Here is a 24,252-nt window from a genome sequence, read left to right on the forward strand (position 1 = left end):
TCCCTAGATTCTTATTGAGGTATATTTGAAATAATTAATTAAATTTCTTCGGGAGCACCGGAATCTTTATTATGGATTTTTTGCTATAATAAATCAGGTGCGAATGCAGACGCGGCGCTCCCGTGGAGCCCGCACGGGCCGTTCCCACCGAATTGTTTTCGACATTTACAGAGACGGATTTGAACATTGACGAATTTTAACGTAAAATCAATAGAAATTTTCTAAGGGAACCAATTATTCATCACTAAAGATAGACTATAAACTTTCGACATTTTAAAGTTTAATAAGTCAAGAATTAAGAAGCTTTATTGGTTCCCCCTTGATACGACTTTTTTGAAAAACAATGTGTTCAAAGATAGAATTTCAATACTCAATTAAAGATACAGTTAAACTATCAGAGCCTTTTCAACTCTTTTGGTTCCAGTTTGGACTGAATAACTCTCCAAAGCTTTATAATTTAATATACCCTAAAAACTACACACAGAATTTTTTAAAAAATTTTTCCTTTTTCCTTTTCTTTCCTATCCTGAGGAGACTTAAAAATAAAAAGAAAAAATAAATCTAATGAGAAAATGAGCATTCAAATAGAGTTGCCTGTTTTATAGGAGGGGATTTAATATTTTTTGCCTTAAGTCTGCGTTATGTGTTTCATATCTAAACCACTTTTTTTATACAGATACGAAGGAAGTTTTTTGAATAATATTTTGTGGTACAGACTTAAACTAAGTCGTAAGTAAATTTCTTTCACACATATTTATCTAGCCTATTTGACTCTTTCTTCGATTCCATACTTGTGAACAAAAGTCAGTAAAAGCCTATTCAGAAGCTGACAGACACTTAGGAATAGACACTAAGAAATTAAAAGAGAGACTAAAGAAGAGTAACATATGTAGAAACGCGGAAATTAAAATAACCATCAATAAACCAACAAGTAAAAAAAACCTAAATATCGGTTCCCAGGCCTGAGCCATGAAGATTAGTTGAATAAACTTTAAGAGCACGACAATTAGGAACATCACAGACGACTTGCTACAATCTAATAATATGAAAAAGAAACTCTGGATGACCGACGAGACTCTGCAGTTGATGGTATAACGAAGAAAAAATAAAGACGATGATAGCGCATAAAACAGCACAAACAAAACCATTAGAATAAAGATCCTGTCTTGATGGAGGAAAAAAAACATTAATCAAAACTGTACTGGAATAGAAAGACTGCAGGTAAGACATAATAATTTCACCGTAAACCGAAAGCTTAAAGAATTCACTGGGATGTCCAAATCTATATTTCAACATATAACCACCCTTCTGCTGACTTGTAAGGCACATGGAAAAGATGGAACCAGCAATAAAAAAGATCTCCGAGACCCGATTATAAGGGTATAGAGTTTTTGAAACTTTTTGATGAAAACAATATGAAGTGACTAACAATTGTGTTTAATAAGAGATACAGTTCTGATAAGATTCAGCACGAGTGGCTCACATCTACTGAAGCTATTTCTAAAAATCATACATAGAAGAGTGAACAGGATCTAAAAAATCTACAGGTTTCAGAGATGTAGTAGGAACACTAGAGGCTATATACAGTATGTTCGAGATAACGCCGAAATAATGACGAAAAAGCTTAAAAAATAAATTGTTTAGCCAAAAACAGTCGAACGCAAACAGTTAAATTTAAAATTGAGGGGGACATTTATTGACAAAAAGTGCGTCTCTTTAACGTTAGTATTAAGGGAGACATTTATTGACAAAAATTGTATTTTTCTGATATCACCCCTCACCCCAAGGGTGTCCATGTCAATTTTTTTTAATGGGAATAGCGGTCGAATGATACCTTAAATTAAAGGTAATTTTATTCTCTTTATAGCCCTATTTTTGTTTTTTATGTTATCAATTTGTTTTCAAGAAATATGAATAAAGGTGGATAAAAAAATAAACCTTATTTTAAATGAAAAAAATAAAAAATATCTAATACCTATTTTATGAAATGTTAAAAATGTCTTCCGTTGACCTCCATAGAAAAATATAATTGTTACTCAAAACGTCTGCGCACATTAGCGAGCGTTTCGGTTGTTATTAACTGATATTCGGCAATAAATTTTTAAATAACCCTATAGATAAAAATTCAAAAGGGTTAGATCGAGAGATCTAGCAGGCTATTCTTTAGTCCTCTCCAGCCAATCCATCGACTAGGATATATGTTATTTAAAAAATGACCAACGGCAGCAGCGTAATGTGGTGATGCCCCATCTTGTGGAAAAATCAATTAATTTTTTAGAAGTTTATCATCCTGTTCAAGTAAGTTATTCTGGGATTGATAAAATTCTGCAGAAAATCCAAGTAATTTTCCGCTTTAAGATTTTTATTAATAAAAAAAGACCCAACAATATGATCTCCCAGGATGTTAGCCCATACATCATGTTTTTGAGGTCGCTGCGTATGTGTTTCTCGACATAAATGAGGATTAGGGTCGCTCCAATATCGACAGTTCTGTCTAACGACTTCACCATATGTAGAATTAAAAGGAGCATTCGTGGGAGAAACAGATAATATACAGCAAATTTCTCTCACAATTTAACCTATCACTAAAATACTCATAAAATTGTACACGACGATCAAAATCATTTTCATTTAGCTCATGTACTAGTTTGATTTTGTAGGATGATATTTGTGTAATTTGAAATTTAGTAAACGGTACTTTTAGACATGCCAGATGTCATTTTTCGAGCAGATGTATTAGGTCAACACTGCAATTTCTCACTGGATGCTAAACTTAAATGTCTCTATTTTGCACTGACCCTGTTTTTTAAAACTTCCTCATGAAATCCATTACATAAGGATGATTTCCCTTTTATTTGGATGATTACCATTACAAGTGCGTGCTGCTACTCTAGCAGACTTATTTTGTTCATAATAAAGAACTACCAACTCAATTCTTTCTTGCAGCGTATAAACCATTGTTATCAATACTATCAAAATCACCAGGACTAGATTAAACAATTATTTCGTGCTACAACTGCTCACTTTAACATAATATCGATACCAAAATAAAAATAAATAAACCAACAATAAGCGTCGAAATGTGCATTTAATGCATAATTTGACGTTTCTGTCAAAATACACTTGAATTTTCAAAATATATTTTTTTTTATTAGAGATAACACCAATATAATTAAAAAAAAAGAAAATATATGCAAGCAACAAAATTGCATGATTTAAATTTTTTAGGAATGTTAGCCACGTTTATTTATATTTCTTGAAAACAAATTGATAAAATAAAATAAAATAAAATAGGGCTATACAGGGTGTAACATAAGTGATGACTTTAATTTTAAGGGGTGATTCCTTGTCATTTTTTAAGTAAGAAAGTTCATATAAACATAAGTTCGGAAACGCTTCGTTTTCGAGATACAGGGTGTTAAACTTTTTTTTAAATCGATTTTTTATTAATATCCCATAAGCGCATTTACCGAACTTGTTGAAATCTTTACATTTTGTTAGTCACTTTATAAGGTACCTTTTGGAATTCTCACATCTGGCCTAGAAATTTCAGGGGTATGCCCACGGGCTAAGTCGGATAATTCTTTTGTAAAAAAAATATCGCCCGGTACATTTTTTGTAAGTATGATATTTTTTTAAAATAAAGCACCTAAAAATTAAACTTTTTTGTCTCTTAATTTTTTTTCGTATCTTGCTTTGTTTAGAAATAAATTTTAAAAACCATATTTTAGCACGTCTCGGGCCTCTATAAAAAAAACCTAAAATGCTTCAAAATTGATTTTATTGGGAATACTACATATGTATTTATGCAAGTATGTATAAAAATTTCTCTGATAAGAACATTCCTATGTCTTACATTAACATTTACCAGGTACTGGGTACTGTTAGTTAAATGTGTTTTACTGTGCAGATAATTATAAATAACGCCGAATTAGCTCAAATGCATTTCATTTATGGCCTTGCAGATGGAAATGGTGCAGAAGCCCGTCGAATTTATCATGAACGCTTTCCCGATAGACCAATTCCAGCAGAAATAACTTTCATAAGACTCCATGCCCGCCTGTGTGAGACTGGATCTCAAGACTGAATGCTCATGCTGAGCACGTTGGTAGACCGAGGGTAATAATGACGCCACAACTAGAGGAAGCAATTCTGCAAGCAGTGGAAGACAATCCGTCAACTAGCACGCGAAGATTATCGTTACAGTTTAACATCAGCCACGAAAGTGTTTGGAGGGTTTTGCACATAAATTTACTTTATCCATTCCACATTCAGCTGGTGCAAGCACTGTTACCAACAGATTTTCCTGCACGATTAGAGGTTTGCCAGTGGTTTCTTCAAAAAACTGCCCAGAATCCAATTTTTTTAAATTCTTTTCACAGATGAGGCCTATTTTTCACGGGAAGCCATCCGAAACTTCCACAATAACCATCTTTGGGACTTTGAAAATCCCCGTGCCATTGGAGAAGGTAGATTTCAACAGCAGTTTTCCGTGAATGTTTGAAACGGAATTATCGGTGATCATCTTATCGGACCGCACTTTCTCCCTCCTAGGCTGAATGGTGATAAGCAACAAGAAATACCATGTGGTTTATGCACGACGGTGCACCTGCTCATTTTAGTCTTGTCGCTCGAAACTATCTAAATAATACTTTTGCTCAGCAATGGATAGGTCGGGGGGGACCTCAGCTATGGCCAGCTCGTGCTAAAGATTTTCGATCTCCAGACCTGAATCCTCTGGACTATTTCTTTAAGGGATATCTAAAATCGCTTGTTTATGCGACGCCAGTTGTGGATGAAAACGATTTGAGAAACCGGATTGTAAACTCTTCTAATGTCATACGCAACACACCAGGAATTTTCGAACGTGTGCGCCAGTCGATGGGAAGAAGATTGCGTGCTTGTATTGACAGTCGTGGTTCTCATTTCGAGCATTTGATTTAATAAAATTTTGATGATATTTAAAACTAAAGTAAGTTTTTATTATTTTTCACAAAAATTAAGCGATCGTATTTTTAATTGCTTAAATTTGTACAAATATCTCGCACAAAAAAAATGGTGGCGTACACAAACAACAAATAAATTTTAAATAGGTAACCATTTGCAACGCCATTACATTAAAATTTAAACATCAAAAATAGCATCTTATTTATTTTTGTTTTCGGTCAAGTTTCCGGACATATTTTTGTATAAACTTTTTTACTTAAAATATGACAAGGAATCATCCCTTAAAATTAAAGTCATCACTTATGTTACACCCTGTATAGAGAATAAAATTACTATTATTTCAAGGTATCACTCGACTCCTATTCTCGTTTAAAAAATTTTACCGAAAGATAAGGGAATGACGTCAGAGAAATGTAATTGCTGTCAATAAATATCCCGCTCAATATTAAATTATAAAAACCTATTAGGCCGTTTTTGGCAAAACAATTCATTTTATAATATTTTCAAGGTGAACTATTTAGTTTAGGACCCCCTGTATATTAAATATAATGTCCTATTCTTTAACGAGTTCAATTATCAAATTCGAGCTGTAATAAGAGAATTGATTTTTATTTTTACATTGAAAGCTGCAATAAATGCTAAGATTGGCATGAATGAGAAATATATTTTTAATAAGATTTATTTCAAAACAAAGAGAATCGTATGCTTTTAAGTTATGCCAACAGTTATTTAAATAACTGTAGGTCCTAGACAGTTATCACACATTGAGCTTTATTTTCAGTTTTATCCCTCGTTTTAAAAGTCCCTGTTCTATTTTCTTTCTAGATAAATTAAATGTTTTTAACCTTTAAGTAATCCTTGGTGATTAAAGCTCAGTTGACTTCATTTAGACCAAATAAATGGGTAGACTGGACTTTCTAGAGAAGGTTCTTCAGCAATATATTTATACGTTATATATAAAATTAAAACGAGAAAACGGGCCCGAACCTGTAAAATGTACGTCAACTGTCTGTCACAATGGCTAATTTTGATCCGGCCTGTCGATCACGTCCGCGCTTCCAGGAAGCCTTCAATCTGTCTACTTTTGAGTAACCCGCCATAATTTTGGGACCGCGACGGCGGCGGCCGAAAGCCCAAGAATCCGCGATATGCTTTAGGGGCGATGCCAGTCTATGTCAAGCTCAAAACCCGCTCAATTACCGAGAGATTATTATTACATTAAATTTTTTACCGTTGCCTCGTTATAGCTACGTATAGAATATTAATAGTCTTTAATGAACAGACCAGAAGTCCATGAAAGTGCCTTAAAATTTAATATAACATTTCATATATAATTACATAATATAAATATAATATATTCACAGAATATATTACACGTGTTATCAAGAGAGACATCAACAAGTCTCATTAATTGAGTAAAACGTCATTCATTAGCAGAGTTGTACTGCATTATTTCTTAAGCATAAAAAAATATCAGTGTAACGTCTTGCATTTATTTGTTTATTTATTGGTGATAAAAACAGGACTAACTATATATAAAATCTAACAAAGGCCGTAATTTGTAAAGCTTATCAAAGTTTTGGTGATTACGGCCAGGCTGTACAGAGTTGTCGTTTAGGTGCAGGTTGGCTAACATCCATGAAAACCTGTCTCTTGACATTATTGAACTTATGACTGGATCTCTCATTTCCAATCGTGAGGACCAGTAATCCTTGTAGCTGGGTAGCTTTTTTATGCCCATTATCAAATTTATTGCAATAAAACCCTTTATTTCCTTTACATTAGTAGGAGTAAATGCATGACTATTACCTCCGTTTCTTTGCAAGTTAGTTTGAAAAGCTATGTGGTCTAACAGATGCTCAGGGAATATATGCAAAAACATGTCGGTAGGGGTTTCTATATCGGTGGGAATGTTTGGCCCTATTTCTTCTCCAAATTCTTTAAAATTTCGAACACAGTGTGAGTTGGAGTTAGTCCATATAGTTTTTTTGCGAATTTCCTGGGCTCGTATTAGTGACAAAGCTCATCCTCATTGCACCATTTGGCTAAGTCAGCATCAGCGTCTTCGGATAAAGTATCATTCCCAAATATAATAGGCATATTTTCTATGTCAAACAAATCAATTGCTGGCGACGCCACTGCCGTTGGGCCTACTATTTCTGTGTCCCCTTCAATCTCATCTTCACTAACATCTCCTAACTCGCTAATGTCGTCACAAGGAATTTCTTTCAAATAATCATACAGGTCATTGTAGTTGCGATTTATAAGCTTTTTATAAAATTTATCTGTAAATAAAAATAAAATCCAATAAAAAAACCGTTTAGAAAATACTCATGAAATTTTGAGAAAATTATTTGCCTAAGAGACTGGTGTCACCGCCCTGAGCACACCATATATTTTCTTTAAAACTAATACCTTTATCTCAAAATTGCATTCTAGCGATAACACAATTATCATCCTAGATATTTTATTTCTAATATAAAAGCAAATCTTACCACCCATGGTCCCAAAAACTGCTTTAACAACCAAAAAACAGGGAACTTGTTACCACAACAATACCATGTGCGAACATTAATATGCGAACTGTCCAAATAATACTCGACTCTTATTGGCGCTTAAATTTAGAGGAGCGACACGCTTCCGCATACGTCATCAATGATATCTTCGCTGTAAGCACACCAGGACCGTCAGTAAAAATTAATTTGTGTTCTCACCGCAGGCACACTAGCTTTGTGCGCTAACTACACTTTCATAAAATTAACTTGTCTGGCTAAAAATCAATAGGAATATTAAGATATTTCTCATTTGGTGATTTATTTAATTACCTGGAATGTTATCAAACAATGTGTTCAAACCTGATATACATTGAGATTGTCTATATAAACGAAAAATAGTATGGGCCCTTGTGGTACCACAGATATCTGCGTTACATTTTGCTTAAGGCTGAGTTGCTTTGCTGAATGTTGGAAATGAGGAAAGAGTGGGAAACACAGTCAAATGTTTTCGTCAAATCTCAAAAAACTGCTCTCACGATCTTTATAATTTCACTCTTTTTTATAATTTTATTTGATTTGAAGGAGTATTTTTCATGTACTTCTTGGCCTAAGCCAAATTATTGAAAATAAAAAAAAATCAGTTATAACAAATGAATTTTTTTTATAATTCAGATACTTTAAATATACCCAACAGACTTAGAATTAACTGTATATTAAATTTTTTTTATAAAAGGATAAATAATTTGTCCTTTTACAGATCTAAAAAAATTAACATTTATAATATAGCAATTTAAACCTAATGAATCATGAGTTTTATTTTATTTTCGTTTGAAATAAAAACAATAAATTTTAAATAAAATCTGTAAAAAAGACCCTATAATTTTATTATACGCGCTTAATATGTAAATTTATTGACGGCCGTCCGATGTTCAAAAGCATTGACATTGCCGTACGTATATAGTCAGCTATATTGTTATTATTTCACCGGGTCGTTTGTGATTTATTGAAAATTCATTTAAACTGCCTCGGCATATGGCGTATATACATAACAGCGCAATATTTGATGCAAAATAGCAGTTTCAGTTCGGAAAATGAAAATTCTGGCTATTCGATAACATCCCGATATTGTTTCGTGTTTACGTATCAATAGGGCGAAATGGTTTTGAATTTTAATTTGGGTCCTTTTTTTTTGTTTGGGTTTTGATACAGAATTATTTATTGATTATTTGTATTGAATTAGTTATAATTTGGGCCATAATTTTAATTTTTTTTTGGGTAGAAAAACAATTACTAAAAAAATTGCATTTATATATAACACTATTTGAAACATTTTTTTAGGGAAAATTACCCATACACGATATTTATCTCAGGCAAGCATTAAATGCTGGAGGCCAAAAATGTATTTAAAATCTTTTAACCCATTAAAGGAAAATATATTTTTATTTATTCGGTAAAATTCAATTAATTATTACTCATATAATACAACTAGAGAGCTTCTTTATATAGTAATCATATTAGAAGAAATTGCTTTGATAATTAACAATTATAGGTTAAAATTAGGTTTGCTAAGCTTATGTATTTATAAAAAGATATGGCCTGTCTATATTTAATACAAAATATACACCACCTATTAAATTAAATCTAAAAAATACTTTGTAATTTACTTTATAAGTATCAAATAGTTGACATTTTTAATCATTAATACCAATAGCTAGTTTAAAAAAAAAATTATGTTCTCTTAACGGCTTGGATATGTAAGCATACACATTATAAATCCTGATTTTTAAGGCTTCCCATATTCCAGCCACAAATGAAAAATGATTATTATCCAAGAATTACTTTAAAAAGGTTACTCTTATCAACTTAAATCTGTCCACGATATCAGCGAAATTATTGTACTAAAGTTCAGAATACTAAACGAGTTATTTTTCGTCAGTATCTTAATTTAGAGATTAGAGCAGTAGGTTCTCCTTTAGCGAAAATGCATTTTCTCTCTAATAATACAATCTTTTTCACTTATGATTCTAACAACTTCTTCTTTCATTAATTTAAACGTGATAACATATTGGTTTTAGCAGTAATTTTCGTCTACCTATTTTCAATAAAAAAAATATTTTTTTCATACATAATTTATAAGAATATTTTTAGAATTTTCAATCACAAAATTCACAAAAATCAAAAATCACAAAATTAAAACAGAAAAAACAATTTTTAAACATCCTAATTAACTTGATTTTTTTGGTATATTTAGTTAATTTTGAGCATAATTTAAAAGGGCACAGTTCCTATTTCTTCTTTCATTAATTTTAAGTTTATAGTAAATTTTAAATGACGTAATGTAAAAAGAAATACAGCAAATTATGTATAACTTATATAAGGATTTAACAACAACAGGCCGCTATTTATGCTATTTAAATGGGTGGCTTACACGGTTGGCCCCGCACGACACTCTAGACATAGTTGGCCGCGGCATATTATTATTGCTTAAGGTTATTACTTCGCATTTTAAAAAAACCCAAAATTTCCTAAAAAATAGTATATTTCTTAATATTATAATTGATTGATTACACACATGATTACTATAATATTATAGTACTTAATCAAGTGTTTTTTAACTAAAAAAAGTTCTAAACCTCTATGAACACAAGCAAAAGGAAAATAAAAACAAAACGAACAGATTGTTACATTCTAATATATAAAAAGAAAAAAATAGTACCTAGGTTAACAAAAAAGCTTAGCTAATTGGCAAAAATTAAGCAACCATCGAAAGTCCAGAATAGGGAAACTTAAGAATGCTTAGAATTAAAACAAGGCAGGCAAATCTGAGGCTGTAACGGGCATTTGCAAAATGTAAATACCATTTTGGCTTTTTTTCGTACCATTTCTCTGCTGGATTCCTTTTGGATCTTGGCATAGCATTCAGCGCACTTTCTTCCGATTTTTTCCCCATTTGAATCTAATCTCTGTAAGAGCTGATGGTATGAGCCCTTTGATGATCTTGGTCTTTCCATCGGTTTTACCTCTTCAAGTTGTAAAAGTTCGGCTACTAACGATTCTCGAAAAATGGGTATGGTGATCTTTTTTTTTGTTACAGCCTTGTACACCACCCACGAATTCACTACTGCCATGCCCAGTAACAGTTCCATTCCCAATTCCTGGTACCATTTGATACCCTTTCTCAAAGTAGAGACGTAGGACCCCAACTGGTCGGAGAGATCTATTCCAGCTTTACCCTGGTTATAATCAAGTACAGCTAATGGCTTTTCAGTGGCACGTTTTTTTTTTCTGTCTTGGGATGGAAGCTGCGGTGGGAACACTCAAAGGTCTCGCTAACACGTTTTCTTCAGAGGGCTCATCCTGTAGCTCAGATTATATTTCTTCAGTGGGGTTTGTTGGAGTCTCGTCTTCTTCTTGTGATGACAAAGCATTAATACTAGAGCTCGTGGAAGGCAAAACTTGTAATGGAGCAGTATTAGAGACAGTGATCGAGCTTCGTTCTTGTGAAGATGATTTTTTATTTTTTAGGGACGTTTTTGTTTTTACTGGAGCAAGTTCCAGAGCATGTTTTGTGGAAAGCATTCTCACATCTCTGGTATCCTTATATTTCAAGATAACTATACCATTATTATCTTCTCAGGCTCTTTTCAAATTCTTCTGAAGAACCTCTTTCGGAAGATCCTTTTTAGATGACCTTACTGTACCTACAACAAGTGTCTGTCTGGATAACAGGGCTTTTGCTAGTTCATAGCTTGTATAAAAATTGTCGACATAAAGCGTTCTTCCCTGGTCCAGAAGATCATGTAAGAGTTCCATGCAGACGTTTTTCGCTAGTCCGGTTTCTCTCTCCCCACTTGCAGACTTTCCACTGTAGATTTTTAAGTCCCAGGTATAACCATCTACTGAGCATAATTTAAAAAGTTTAATACCATATCGATGCGCCTTATTTGGTATATATTGGCGAAAAATTAGTCGTCCCCTCCAAGGTACTAATGTCTCGTCAATAACAATAAATTCACCTGGGCAAAATAGATTTTGAAACTTGCTCTTCAGGATATCGACAAGCGGCTTGATTTTTCCCAAACGCTCTCCCGGAACAAATGTTTCCTTGTCATTAAAATGAACCATTGACAACAGTAACTAATACCTGTTCCTCCGAAGCGCAAAATAGGCCAGAGATAATCCTAGCATAGAATATGGGCAACAATAAGGCTGCAAGAAGGGCTATCCAACTTGCAACCCAGGGAGCCAGCAACAGCCTGGTAGGCCCTGAACCAACATGTTATGTCAGCGATAAGACCTGGAAGAGGGAAATCGGCAACTGGCTAACAAACCAAAACAAATTCTACTGGGAGCAGCTGCCAAAGATGGAACAATCCAAACAACTTATAGGCAGCCCACCCTTCAAGAAGGGTGAGAACATACTGGGCCTCTCCAGACAACAACTGCGAAAGGTCGCAGGGCTACTTACAGGCCATGCACCCAGCAGGAAACACCTGCATACGCTAGGGAAATCAGTTACCTCGCTATGTAGGGGATGCAATGAGGAGGACGAAACAACTCTTCACATACTGTGCTTCTGTGAAGCATTTAATCAAACCAGGGCAACATTCCTGGAAGAAGAGAAATCCGCACCAGAGGGTATAAGAAATCTACCACTGGGCACAATCCTGGACTTCCTTGAAGCTACAGAATTGAACCTGTGGGACTAAACATGTGGGACACAATAGGACTGCTTCTTAGCAGACCGCAGTGTAGGGAGCCACAAGGCACCACCCAGCGGTGGAGTTTTAGTGGGTATAGGACGAAACAGACTCGACACTGAGTCCCACACTACTGGGGGCGGCGCCGCGTAACCAGTGTTCATAAAGAATTTCTCCACCGAACCAAAAAAAAAAAAAAAAAAAAAAAAAAAAATACCTGTTCCTTGACATCACTGCTCGCGGAACTGCAAGGTTATAGATACTACGAGTGGACCAATAATCTGAAAGGGTACTCAGTCTTACTAAGCCCATCCACATGATTAGCCCCAAGAACTTTTTAATTTCGTTGTTATTCGTCGCTGTCCATTGATTTATCCTTGGTCCTTTGGTTTTTTGGCTTGATCTTATTTTTTGTTGTGCATATTTATTGGTTTTCGTGACAATATGACTAATGATTTCGTCATCGACAATCAATGAAAAAATGTCTAGTGATGTAGAGTTTTCATCATCATTCAAACACGAATTTGTGTTTTTCACAGTATTCAGTCCAACCATGATTATCATTTTGGTCATCTTGATAGGGTTCATCCACTTCATTGGCAAGATCATCTTCTAATTCTTGGACTTCCAGAGTTTCAAATATATCATCTACATCTTCTGGATCTTCGTCTTCAGATAAGTCTGAATATTCTTCGATATGATGGTCAAGCAACGTTTTATTTTTTGACATACCAGGATACCAAACAGGGTCATCAATGGAATCATTGGAGCTAAAGTCACTACCTTCAGTATCACTTATACAGTCTATTTCACGGAGAAGTTCTTGTTCTGTCAGTGGTCTCTTGTTTTTTTGGTGGTCTCCTGGTCTCTTCCTCTTACTCATTTTACTTTTATTTTATACTTTCACTGGGGTATCTGCAAATCATGACATTGAATTATGGATTCCTCACTCATGAAAGCCAGAGCTGTAATGTGCCATTACGGCAAATATACAGTTCAAGGTGGAGAAATCCATGATTCAACGTTGTCTCGAGATCTGGTAAGCCTCTATTTCTCTTCAAAATGACCTGTAACAAAAGAAAAAGCTATCATTCATATATGAATGACACATTAAAAACCATAAACTGATAAAAAACTTGTTATTTGTCCATAATAACATACCCAAATAATATTTAAATCAAAAATATAGAAGTATAGAAGTAAAAATGAGCTTGGCCTCGAGAAGAATTATTCTAATAACAGCACGGCAGTAGAGCTTTATGAGATTAATAATTTAAAAAGAACTATTTGACAGTTAATTTATATCGATTTTTTTCCAATATATTTTCATAATTACTGGCATAATTTAAATGGAAAAGATGCGTTTTTTCTTATATTGAAGTAAATCGACTTTAAAGAGAGTTCATCGGTTTCTTATCGGTATGATCACACATAAATTTCATAAAGATTTAAAAAGATCATTGTCCCGTAACCAGTTAAAATGGTGTCTTTGCTTGTAGCAGCTTAGATGCGTTGATAATATATCTTCATAAAAATTGTAATAACATCCCTTGAGTTTCTTCTGTTATCTTCTGTAATGTGGAAACTTATTGATTTTACCAGTAATTTTAAAGCTTCACCAACCAGTAAAAAAGCTTCATTATCTAATCGACTTATATAAGAAAGATTTTTTTTAAATATTTATATCAATAGTGATTTTAAAATATCCATCAAAAAGACTAAATAAAAAGACCAAAAGTATATACATTTATTTTCTTCATTAGTAGAGTTAATATGTTCATTTTAGCTATGATATTAAGAGTTCTCAACCCAGATGGTAAATAATTATTTGCCCCTTTTCACTTTTAGTTTTAAAATATATATATTATTACATGTTACAAAAATATATTAAAATTAATGATCTAACGACTGGTAGAAGTATTTTACCTTAAAAGATCATAAAATTTTTTGCTAATTTATTTCAATTCAATTGACGAAATTAAATCAATTATATAATTGAAAATCAATTAACTTTAAGAAATTTAAATGAACTAGAATATATTGTCAATTGATTACCAATTTATTAATGTTAAAAAATTAAATGACAAAACACGACAAAAATTTAATATTTTTAATTTATTGATAGCATTCTATGTTAAAAATATTATTAAAAATAGTATTAAAAATAAATTTTTTATGTCATATGTCAAAAAATGACAAGGATGGTTTCATTGATTGTAGAATATAATTATATTAAAATGTGTAATAATATACTGGGTATCCCATTGAAAATTATTGTAATTTTCTATTAAACCGGAAATGACAGAAAATAATATACCTAAAAAAATTCACATCTATATAGCATAATTATATACCAAATTTCATTTTAATTGCTTAAAAAGCAACGAAGTTATAAATGTTTTCTTATTCCGAGCCGCCTAATTTAAACTGTACTATTCAGCGCTTTAAATAAATAAAACAACATTTAAAATAAAATGCCAATAAAAAAAAATGAAAACCGTAAAAGTGATGATTTAACGCTCAATAAAAAAATACCACTGTTGTTAATGGAACAAAATAGTTCCAACCATTAAATATTTATAAACGTTCTTTACAATAATAATTCCCGCTAAAATATCAGAAAACATAAAAGCAAAAGCGGCCAAGGTGCAATAACTGCACGCATTTATGAACTTCTTGCAAAAATGTTCGCTACACTGTGGCCGCGGTATCGTTATAGCACCGTCATTGGGCTTTATGGCCGTTATATTAAATTTTATTAAAGCAATTTGATACGATTCCATCATTTAATAAGTTTTAATATCCCGCATACCGAGAAATGCCGCGTACAAAAATTGCGAAAGAATCGAATCCTCGGAATGATTCCGGGAAGAATTATTCGACCATAAATTACTCGAGTTTGTCAAAGTGTCAGACCAAACTGCACGGTAACCGGCGGCAAATTAATATTTCTTTGTCAATTTTTTTTTAACATAACCTGTATAATTAGCGAGGCGGCAAAACAGTCTTAAGGCGATACCTTTCAGAAAGAAATGAATTAATACGTATTGATTATTACAGGTAATCTTGGAATGATTGAGTTATGCACTTGATTTTTATTTTTCTTTTATTGGAATATTTTTTATTTAATTTTCTTACAGCAGGTCGTGCACTAGCAATTATTGCTTTTTTACTTGCGGCATCATGATTCTGATAACTACTACTTCTTAAAGTTAGTCAGACGTAAACTGTTGTGTCCACAATTGAAATTGCAATATCTGCTTCGTATGTTTCTTTTCCTATTTTATTTTATTTTATTAGAATAGTTTCTGAATTTTAAATTCTGAGTTTTATATTAGTAGTGATAAATTGATTCAAGAAAAAGTGAAGAATAATCTACAGAGGAAGACCAAAGGGAAATAAACAGATAAATCTACAAAGCAATAAAAAGAGATACAAACAGGTATAAATTGAGAGATATTGAGCCGACCATAGAGAATAACAAAAGCATGAAGGTACTTTAAACAAAACTTATGAATGCAGAATTTAAAATAAATATTAAATATTTCCTATTTATTGATTCTATAAACTCCTTTACAAAAGTCAATATGATAATAGAGACGGAGAGAGTCCTGAACTCAAAATCCTGACATCGAAGGGGAACCAATCAACCAATAAGCCTCTTAAGTCACTTTTACAAATGGTTTACTCGAATTATAACCACCCGATTGTAAAATAACTTATATTTCTATCAACCTGTGGAATAGGCATGCTTTCGTCGTGTATTTGGAATAAATAACTACCTATAAAGCATCAACACTTAAAAACGACAACCAAATACATCAGAGCTTTAGTAATGACATTCGTGGAATGGAATGAGGTCAGCATCTTAAAGACATTCTCAAGAGTCGGACATTGAATAACACACAAACAATGAACACTAAATACATTATTACAAATAATATCTTGTGCTTTTTTTTATGATAGCTGATCCTCTGAATATCATATTGGAGTTCTAACAGTTAGGCTGGCAGCTGTAGTTAAAAGATGGATGCTGTCAGTTACATTTGGCAGATATTCAGACATTCTTTTTAGTAAAGGGGTTGACTTATTCAGGACGAATTGGGTGAGGCTCTAAACTCAGCGAAAACCTGCGGAAACTTCCTAGATTGCCTACTTTTTCCCAACGTTTCAGCAATAGTGTCTGACTACTTCAAATGTAAAACTAAAGTAATAAGTTTCGGATATGTTGTGCGTTTAGGCTTTCTATTCCTAGAGAACAGTGGACATATCGGGATATCAGGGAAATGTGAAATGTAATGAGTTTAGAAGGTGATCACATTTTTCTGATTTATGCACATTATTTAAACTGATTTCAGGTGATGTACACTATCCTGATTTTTTGGGCAGCATCAATTTCCGAATTCCAATCCACAACACTAGAAATAAAGTTCTTTTCCATACCCCTAACCATCAAACAAACTATATGTATAATAATCCTTTGAGCCATTTTTATCGGTCGGCAAATGGTGTTGGTGGTGACTTCAGTGGCATTTTTCTCTCTTAATTTAAGTCTCAGTGTCAGTTCAAGTAAGTTCACTTATCATGATGAATTGTGAATTTTTGTAAATTTTTGTTAATATTATTTAAAATAATTATTGTTAATGCTCATGATTTTATAGAATGTCATTTTCGATGTGATAAAAGTACATAGTATCTGCCTTTTTATATATTTTGTTAATAAGTTTAAAAATACAGGGGTGATCCCCAAATAAATAAATAACAACAGAGAAAGCTCATAAACCCTGACCAAAATCGGGCTAGCCCGGGTGGTACCACCTGCACTCTGTAAAAATAATTAATTTTGTAATGTCTATGGAATGTCTATGGAAATGGCATACATTATTGGAGGGTCACCCTGTATCCGTTTTGCATACTTAATAAAGTTTCACTACTCTCTACCTATTTTTAATAGACTTACTACTCTCTACATATTTGAAATAGACTATATATTGTAGTAAGATCTAAGATCAGATACAGATCAGATACCAACTTGATGGAAAAAAGTTATATTACTCCCTCTTATTCATAAGAGAATCAATAAAGAGAAATATATTGCAATTCTGAATAGGTTCTTAAAGTTCTCAAGAAAATGGATATTTCTTATCTTAACTTTTCAGTACGAGTAATTCGTTCATTCATTCATTAAACAAAAATCTCTTCAGAGGTCTCTAAACAGATTGTAAGATAAAGGGATTCCCAGGTGAGTGGCGCCTGGCCCGATGATTTAGTGTGACAGGGCCACAAAAAAGAGCCCTGATGGGCCTGCCACGGTTTTGTGTGTCCGCAGAGGAGACGCCACGCCACAGCCAGACCCTGATGCGACAATCAGAGACTAGATTTATGGGAAGTTTTACTACGTTTCCTTTTACTTAAAAAGATAAAAATTTGAGAAACAAAAAACAAGGGAATAAGTTGCATCGGGTCGCTAAAGGTTTGACATTTTAGGGGTGTTATGATGACGTTTCCTCAGATTTTATGAGGCATGGCAAATTTTTTGGTTGAAATTTGTATGCGATACTTAGCTTAGTCCTTTGTAGTGTTTTGGAATTTTTAGTTGTTTATTACTATAAATACTGAATACACGATAAAAACTTTAGGGCATTGCAAAAAAATCTTTCATTCACGCTATTGGTTTTCATTTCTCGTAAAACCTGTTAAAATACTTTTGTTCTTCATTGAGATGAAGCGTCTTTTTGTTGAGCTTCTACTATATAAACCAGCTTTCTTAAGTCTTCATTTTATAGAGTTTACTGATATTGAAACATGTCCCACCTGTTGTTTAACTCGAGAAGCACTAATGAATGGATTTTTCACATCAATCTCTTGATACTGTTATCCTCCACATATCAGTTTGTTTTTTTCTGTTTACCACTGTAGTGTAAAATCTAAGATGTTTAGGACATGTTCATATACATTTTTTCTTGCTTGATTTCGTTCAAGGAACACGTCCCTGAATTTTGTCGCAACATTAAAAAAATACCCTGTATATTATTGTGTTTAGTAATTGTTTTTCAAAACTGTACTTAGTGCAGAGTACTTTGACAAACAATGCATCAAAAAGATTATTCCAATAATGCTTAATACTAAAATACTAAGATAGTCTACTATTTACTTGATCAACTATAAATTTTTCTATAAAGGTTTGACCTAAAAAGATTTAATAGCATTAAATTTGGAACAGTTCAAACTTTAAACCTAATTATCTCAAAACTATTTTTTTTGTAATTATATTGTTTTGACTTGGCACGGCACAGATGTCTGACTGATTTTTTCCCAAATTTAACTATGTATAATTAGAATCACAGCAAAAACTATGTCCCGATCAAAAATTCAAAAAGACCATCCCTATTAGACATTATTATATTGTATGTCTAGCTCCTGTCAGTAATGTATACAGTATAAGATTTATAGAGAGTATATGTATAGTCCAGTTTAGAGATCTATTAGAATCTTTGATGTGCCGCGAATAGTCCGTGTGCCGGTGTTGCTTGTATTGTCACATGGCATGCATGTTTAAATCGCAAATTTTGCGATATTTAATCATTCCACTTTTTGAAAGTTCTTCTAAGGTACCTCTTCTATTAAAGTTAGAAATCGTTATGCATACTACTAATTTATTTAAATTTAAGTCTTCTGCTATTTTTCATTGCTTTTCCCTATTTTTAGTTTCTCCAACAGTTTTTCTTCACACCGTTTGGCATGTTGACTCCTTATACTTTTAAATTCACCAAAGATAAACTCAAGAGTACATACAAAACTAAACAGGAAATAAATATAAAATTTATTTGCTCTGTATGTAAATTGCTTAAAAATAAAAAAAATATCATATTTAAGATTAACAAAACAAATTTCCAAATATTATGGTACTAGATATATTTATTTTATACATGTTTCTTACCGTACTAAATGAGGGTTTACTTTAATGGTAAGCATAGTGTGATAAAGATAAAGCATTTTAATTAATAGAAGTTGTTTGTTTCAAAAGGCTTCGTGATAAAAAATTCCTTTGAAAATTACTGGATTAAAATGTAATGAAAATATTATTTTTTTTTTACATATTATTAAGTAATTCCACATTATAACCTTCAAAATTTGTAAAAACTTACTCACTGAATAGAATTAGTATTTAGAAATAAAGAAAGGAAAAAATCCTATTAAAAAATATTAAAATCGAAAAAAAATTTTTTTTTTAATATTTATTTTTTGTTTTATTTTCACAACACATTTTTAGATAAATAGCAATATTATTTAAATAAATAAAAAAATGACCAAGCCTTTTATCCGACAATTGCGTATAAAATATATTTTTTTATTTTAGATAGATAGATAATGCCTATATTCAATAAATAATTTTTTTTTTAACAAATATAAATAATAATTCTAAAATAAAAAAAGAAAAAAATAGCTACTTTCTTTTTTTAGACAGATTCGTGAAATTTACTAGCCATGGCTACTCTTAATTAACCTGCGAATTTCATTTTATTCCGTTTTTTGATCTGAATTACCATTAAGTTGTACCATTAAGTTGGGATTATCATAATAAATGACAAAAAAAAATAAATTCTATAATAAATAAATATTTTTTTTATTTACTTGTTTTCTCTTATTAAAGTTTAGTTTAAAAACAAAAATACATAAAAAGGAAAACAAATTAATTTTTTTGAAAAAATCATGATATTTGTAAACCTCAACAAAAACTGACACACCCCCTCTCGCACCCGTTCATATTAAAGGCGATATTCAACGATTAAACGGAAGTTTGTAGTAGAGATTAAGATAAGCTCATACGTATGTAATAACGCATAATAGCCCGTTTAATAACACATAATGGAAGCGGATAATACAGTGTGTAAACAAGCTGCCCATCGAGATCGTATCGCACGGTTATTATGAAAAGTGAAGTCGATGATATAGTGGCGATAATTTTGCGCAAAAAGGGTGACCTCCTTCCCCCTCGGGTTACAAAACAGGATCTACGGGGTCGCCTTGATTAACGAGCTTCGAGGATTATTTTGATCCGATTGCAATATTTGATAGTAGGCGACTCACATGACACATAAAAGATTGGGTAAGTTTGAAGTGTGCGATGACTTTGGCGGATTAAGTTTGTTTTATAACTGAAAATCCTATGCTGCCATCATACAAATATTTTTTAAGTCCTGTAGACCGACTCCGTTTTCTTTTTTTAAGTTATAATTTTTTTTTCTAATTTGGCTTACTCACATTATAATAATAACAATAATAAACGGTGTATTTGTTTCATGACAAAACATTACAATAATAAATTTCACCTTGTAATCTATAATGAAATTAGAAAAGGCTATATCGGCTTGCTTCAGATGAAGCTGCTGCAAGAGCTTTGATACACTTTATCAAATAAAAATTATTATAGTAACTAAAAATATTACGATTTGTAATCAATCATATAATAATATTAGGGTTTGATTAAAAAATGTGTTTATAATATCATCACACAATAATATAATAAGAGAAGAGCAAAAAAGCGAGGAGAGAATTTAAATTTAATTTTGACATGCTTCATCATATTTGATATGTATCTCAAATTAAAGGTCTTAAAAAGTTAAGACGAAAAAGTGAAATCCGTTTTCCCCTATCTTTAATAGAATTGGCTCTAGAGCCTCTAAAAGTAATGAAAAGTACAAATTTGAACACCCTGTATATTGGAAACAATTATAATATAAAGTATGACATGTGATACATTAAAGTTTTTGGTATTTTGCGTAGAATCCAATAAAGTAATAATATACAAAATTAAAAATACATTTATGTTTAACTTTGTTTTGCTTTTATTTTAGATTTCAATTCCATCTGGCAGTAAAAGATCCTTAGCCATTTTGGAAATGGTACGAGTGAAAAACCAAGCTAACAACCCCAATGTTGCTGCTTAAAAATCTTTCGTCAAAACAAATCAAAACTTTTCGATTCGAGATCAGTCTACGGAAAATGATATGAACATGCAAAATGTATCATCTCTAAACCATTTTGATCAATCTCTCATAAAGGATATGCCTGACGAACTTCTCGACACATCTTTAAATAATCTAAATACATCAATTTTTGATAAAAGTGACCTTTTTGAAAAAGAAACTAACTGCAGAAGCTTTTTTAATAAGGGTATAAATATTATTAGAAATTAATATTAATATACAATCATATTATTACATTAATTATATTATATTACAGATGATGGTTTAATAAATATGGAAAGTGACCAAGATCAATACCACGACCGAGACCACCGAACAATCAGCTCCAATCAGTCCAACTACTGCTCTGACCGCAAAACTCCAGACTACAATTTAACCACCTTAAGTACCGTCGAAAATAACTTAAAACAAAATTTCAGCAGCACTGATGAGAGAACTACAACACATGATGGTTTGTTAATAAATCAGGAAAGAAACAACGAATACTACTATAATAATAAATCCGAAAATATCCCCGAAAACAACTTAACAGATGAAGATTCTTCTTTCTTGGACCCTGAAAACACATCTGAATATGATCCTGAAAATAACTTAAGTGATGAAGATTCTTCTCTTTCTGAAACCGATTTCTTTGCCATTAAACCAGGGACAAGGAAGAGAAAAATGTATTTGCATTCAAAAGAGGAAAGGGACAAAATTAAAAAAACCCAAAAAATTCAGTCATATAAAGTTCAAGAGTCATGTAAATGTCGCAACAAATGCTTAGATAAAATACCTCAAGACATGCGTATTAAAATAAATACGAAATTTTGGAATTTGGATTATGAGGGTCGAAAAACTTTTGTGAACATGACTTGTCAAGGTTTGCCAAAATTTCTACTTTGGAACTTTGGGATTTAAAGGAAATAATGGTTCTTTGCACAAGTTCTTATCTCCCCCTCAGGACAAAAGAGGAACACACAACAACCATAAGAAAACAGTAAATGTTGACCAAATAAAAGAACACATAATGTCCTTTTGTCCTACGATTTTACATTATCGTAGGGAGCATGGTCCAAACAAAATTTACTTACCGAGCGATTTAAGCATCACAGCTATGCATAAAAGGTTGACAGCAATTTATGGATCCAACGCAGGCAGCTACTCTACCTATCGACATATTGTGACTAACGTACTGAACATATCGTTTACACATCTTGGTCATGAGGAATGTGAAATGTGTTCCGAGAACAAAATACACAAAAAAAACACATTGTAATGAAGTATCTCCTGATTGTGCAAATTGCCAGAAATACGCAGTTCATTTTAAAAACGTATCTCAAGCGTGATAATTATATAAGGAAAGCGAAAAAAGCGCAAATAAAGAAAACGAGTTACATGTTGCTGTTGATTTGCAGAAGGTTATCATGCTTTCGAGGCTGGATATGTACAAAGAAGTAATTTTTACACCTCGATTAATCGCTTTTCATGAGAGCTTTGTACCTGTGGGAAAATTTTGTCAAAATAAACCTCCCTTCGCTACGGTTTGGCATGAGGCCGTGTCAGATCGCAAAAAGGAGGATATAATCAGCACCTACAATGCCTTTTTTACCGAATATGCCAGAGATTATAAGAACATTGTTATATGGTGTAATAACTGCCAGTCACAGAACAAAAACTGGTGTCTGTTTTCCTATCTAATCTATTTAATTAATAGTACCGAGATAAATGCTGAGACCATATCTTTTTGGTATTTTGAAAAGGGTCATACTTTTATGGCTGCAGATGCTTTTCACCATCTGGTTGAAAAAAAACTAAGAGAAAAAAAGTATGTTTACGATTTTAAAGATTTTTGCGATTGTGTTCAATTTGCATCAAAGACGCAACCTGTACTTAAAACAATGACTCACAATGATTTTAGGAAATGGCCGGTCGATATTTCTAATAACCAAATACAAAAAATGAATAAAAACAACGCTCAAATTTTAATAAAGGATATGAAAGTGGTTACAGTAAAAAGAGGGTCCAAAAATTTGTTTTTTAAAACAAGTTACAATGATGGTAACGAAGAATCACTGATGTGCCTTGCAAAAAAATTACAACCTCAAAATGTTGTAATTACTAAGCCTCCAGCCGCTGAAAACGATAAGATACGAACACAAGCGCGCATTTTGGCTCAATTTGCCAGTCCATAATCAAGTTCACGATTATATTATTGAAAGTGATGATGAATAAATAGTAGAGATAATGTTTGCTTATATTTTAGGTTAAGTAACCAAAGTTTTTAAGTTTATATACATACTATGTACTCACACGTTTAAAATAATTACAGTTAGTACCTAATTATCTTAAAATGTAGTTTTTGTTATTTTTTATTATGTGACGTACTAGTTAAATATACATTAATTTTTTTTTTCTAAATATATACGTGTTTTGTATTTTTCTATGTTAATTTTATTAGCAAAAATATTTGTTAAATATTAATAAAAGTTAAAACTTTCCTTTTTTTTGAGTTTTTATTCCGTTAATGCATACTAATTTAAAATTAATAAATTTAATACTAAAGATTCGCTCTTTTTTCTTAAAACGGTGAAATTAATTCCACCAATATACTGTTTAATAAAAAGGGCGAATGTACTTTGTATGTTACATTCGCTCTTTTTGCTAAGAACGTTGGCTTAAATATAAAAACGAGGAAACATTCGCTTTGCTTTTTTTGATATTATTATTTAAATAAAGGAGTTAATTAACTTTTATTTAAGCAAAGGGTAAGATACGTTTGGGGGAAAACATTAAAAAAAATCAGGCCAAAATATTACCTAATAAATAAGTTATTGAATTACTAAATATGCAAAAACTTTAAGTGCGTTTTTCTCAAAACTGTAATTTGTAACATTCGCTCTTTTTAATAACCACGGCAGAATAGCTGTAGATTTATCTCATAGACAAGCCCGGTTAAAAGGATATGTAGACTTAAGTATCGCAAAGAAATAATTTTTGCAATATTTTAGGTCCTATCCAGAGATTCTAACATACCCCAGATATTTTAGAATTCGTTTTTTAATGGTGTATGTTTGTAATGTGAGCTCTCCATGATATTATGAGCAATCTTCTATACAGCCACATTTCAAATACTTTTAG

The 24,252-nt window shown here is 32.1% G+C and overlaps 1 protein-coding gene and 1 long non-coding RNA gene across 2 annotated transcripts in view; one reads left to right on the forward strand and one right to left on the reverse strand.

Moving 5' to 3' along the window:
* Window positions 1–10,095: 10,095 nt before the first annotated feature.
* LOC126744021 (uncharacterized) overlaps window positions 10,096–24,252 on the reverse strand; it is a 55,921-nt gene continuing 41,764 nt past the window's right edge. The window contains exon 3 of the long non-coding RNA XR_007663042.1: window positions 10,096–13,209. This is a non-coding gene — a long non-coding RNA (uncharacterized LOC126744021). The remainder of the gene's footprint in view (window positions 13,210–24,252) is intronic.
* LOC126744020 (uncharacterized) lies at window positions 21,009–23,459 on the forward strand. Its single transcript, XM_050451330.1, has 2 exons — window positions 21,009–21,319; window positions 21,389–23,459. Exons 1-2 carry the CDS (start codon window positions 21,154–21,156, stop codon window positions 22,030–22,032), a joined length of 810 nt encoding a protein of 269 aa, XP_050307287.1. The 5' UTR covers window positions 21,009–21,153; the 3' UTR covers window positions 22,033–23,459.

The sequence above is a fragment of the Anthonomus grandis genome, chromosome 13, assembly GCF_022605725.1.
Source record: "Anthonomus grandis grandis chromosome 13, icAntGran1.3, whole genome shotgun sequence".
Taxonomy (NCBI): Eukaryota; Metazoa; Arthropoda; class Insecta; order Coleoptera; family Curculionidae; genus Anthonomus; species Anthonomus grandis.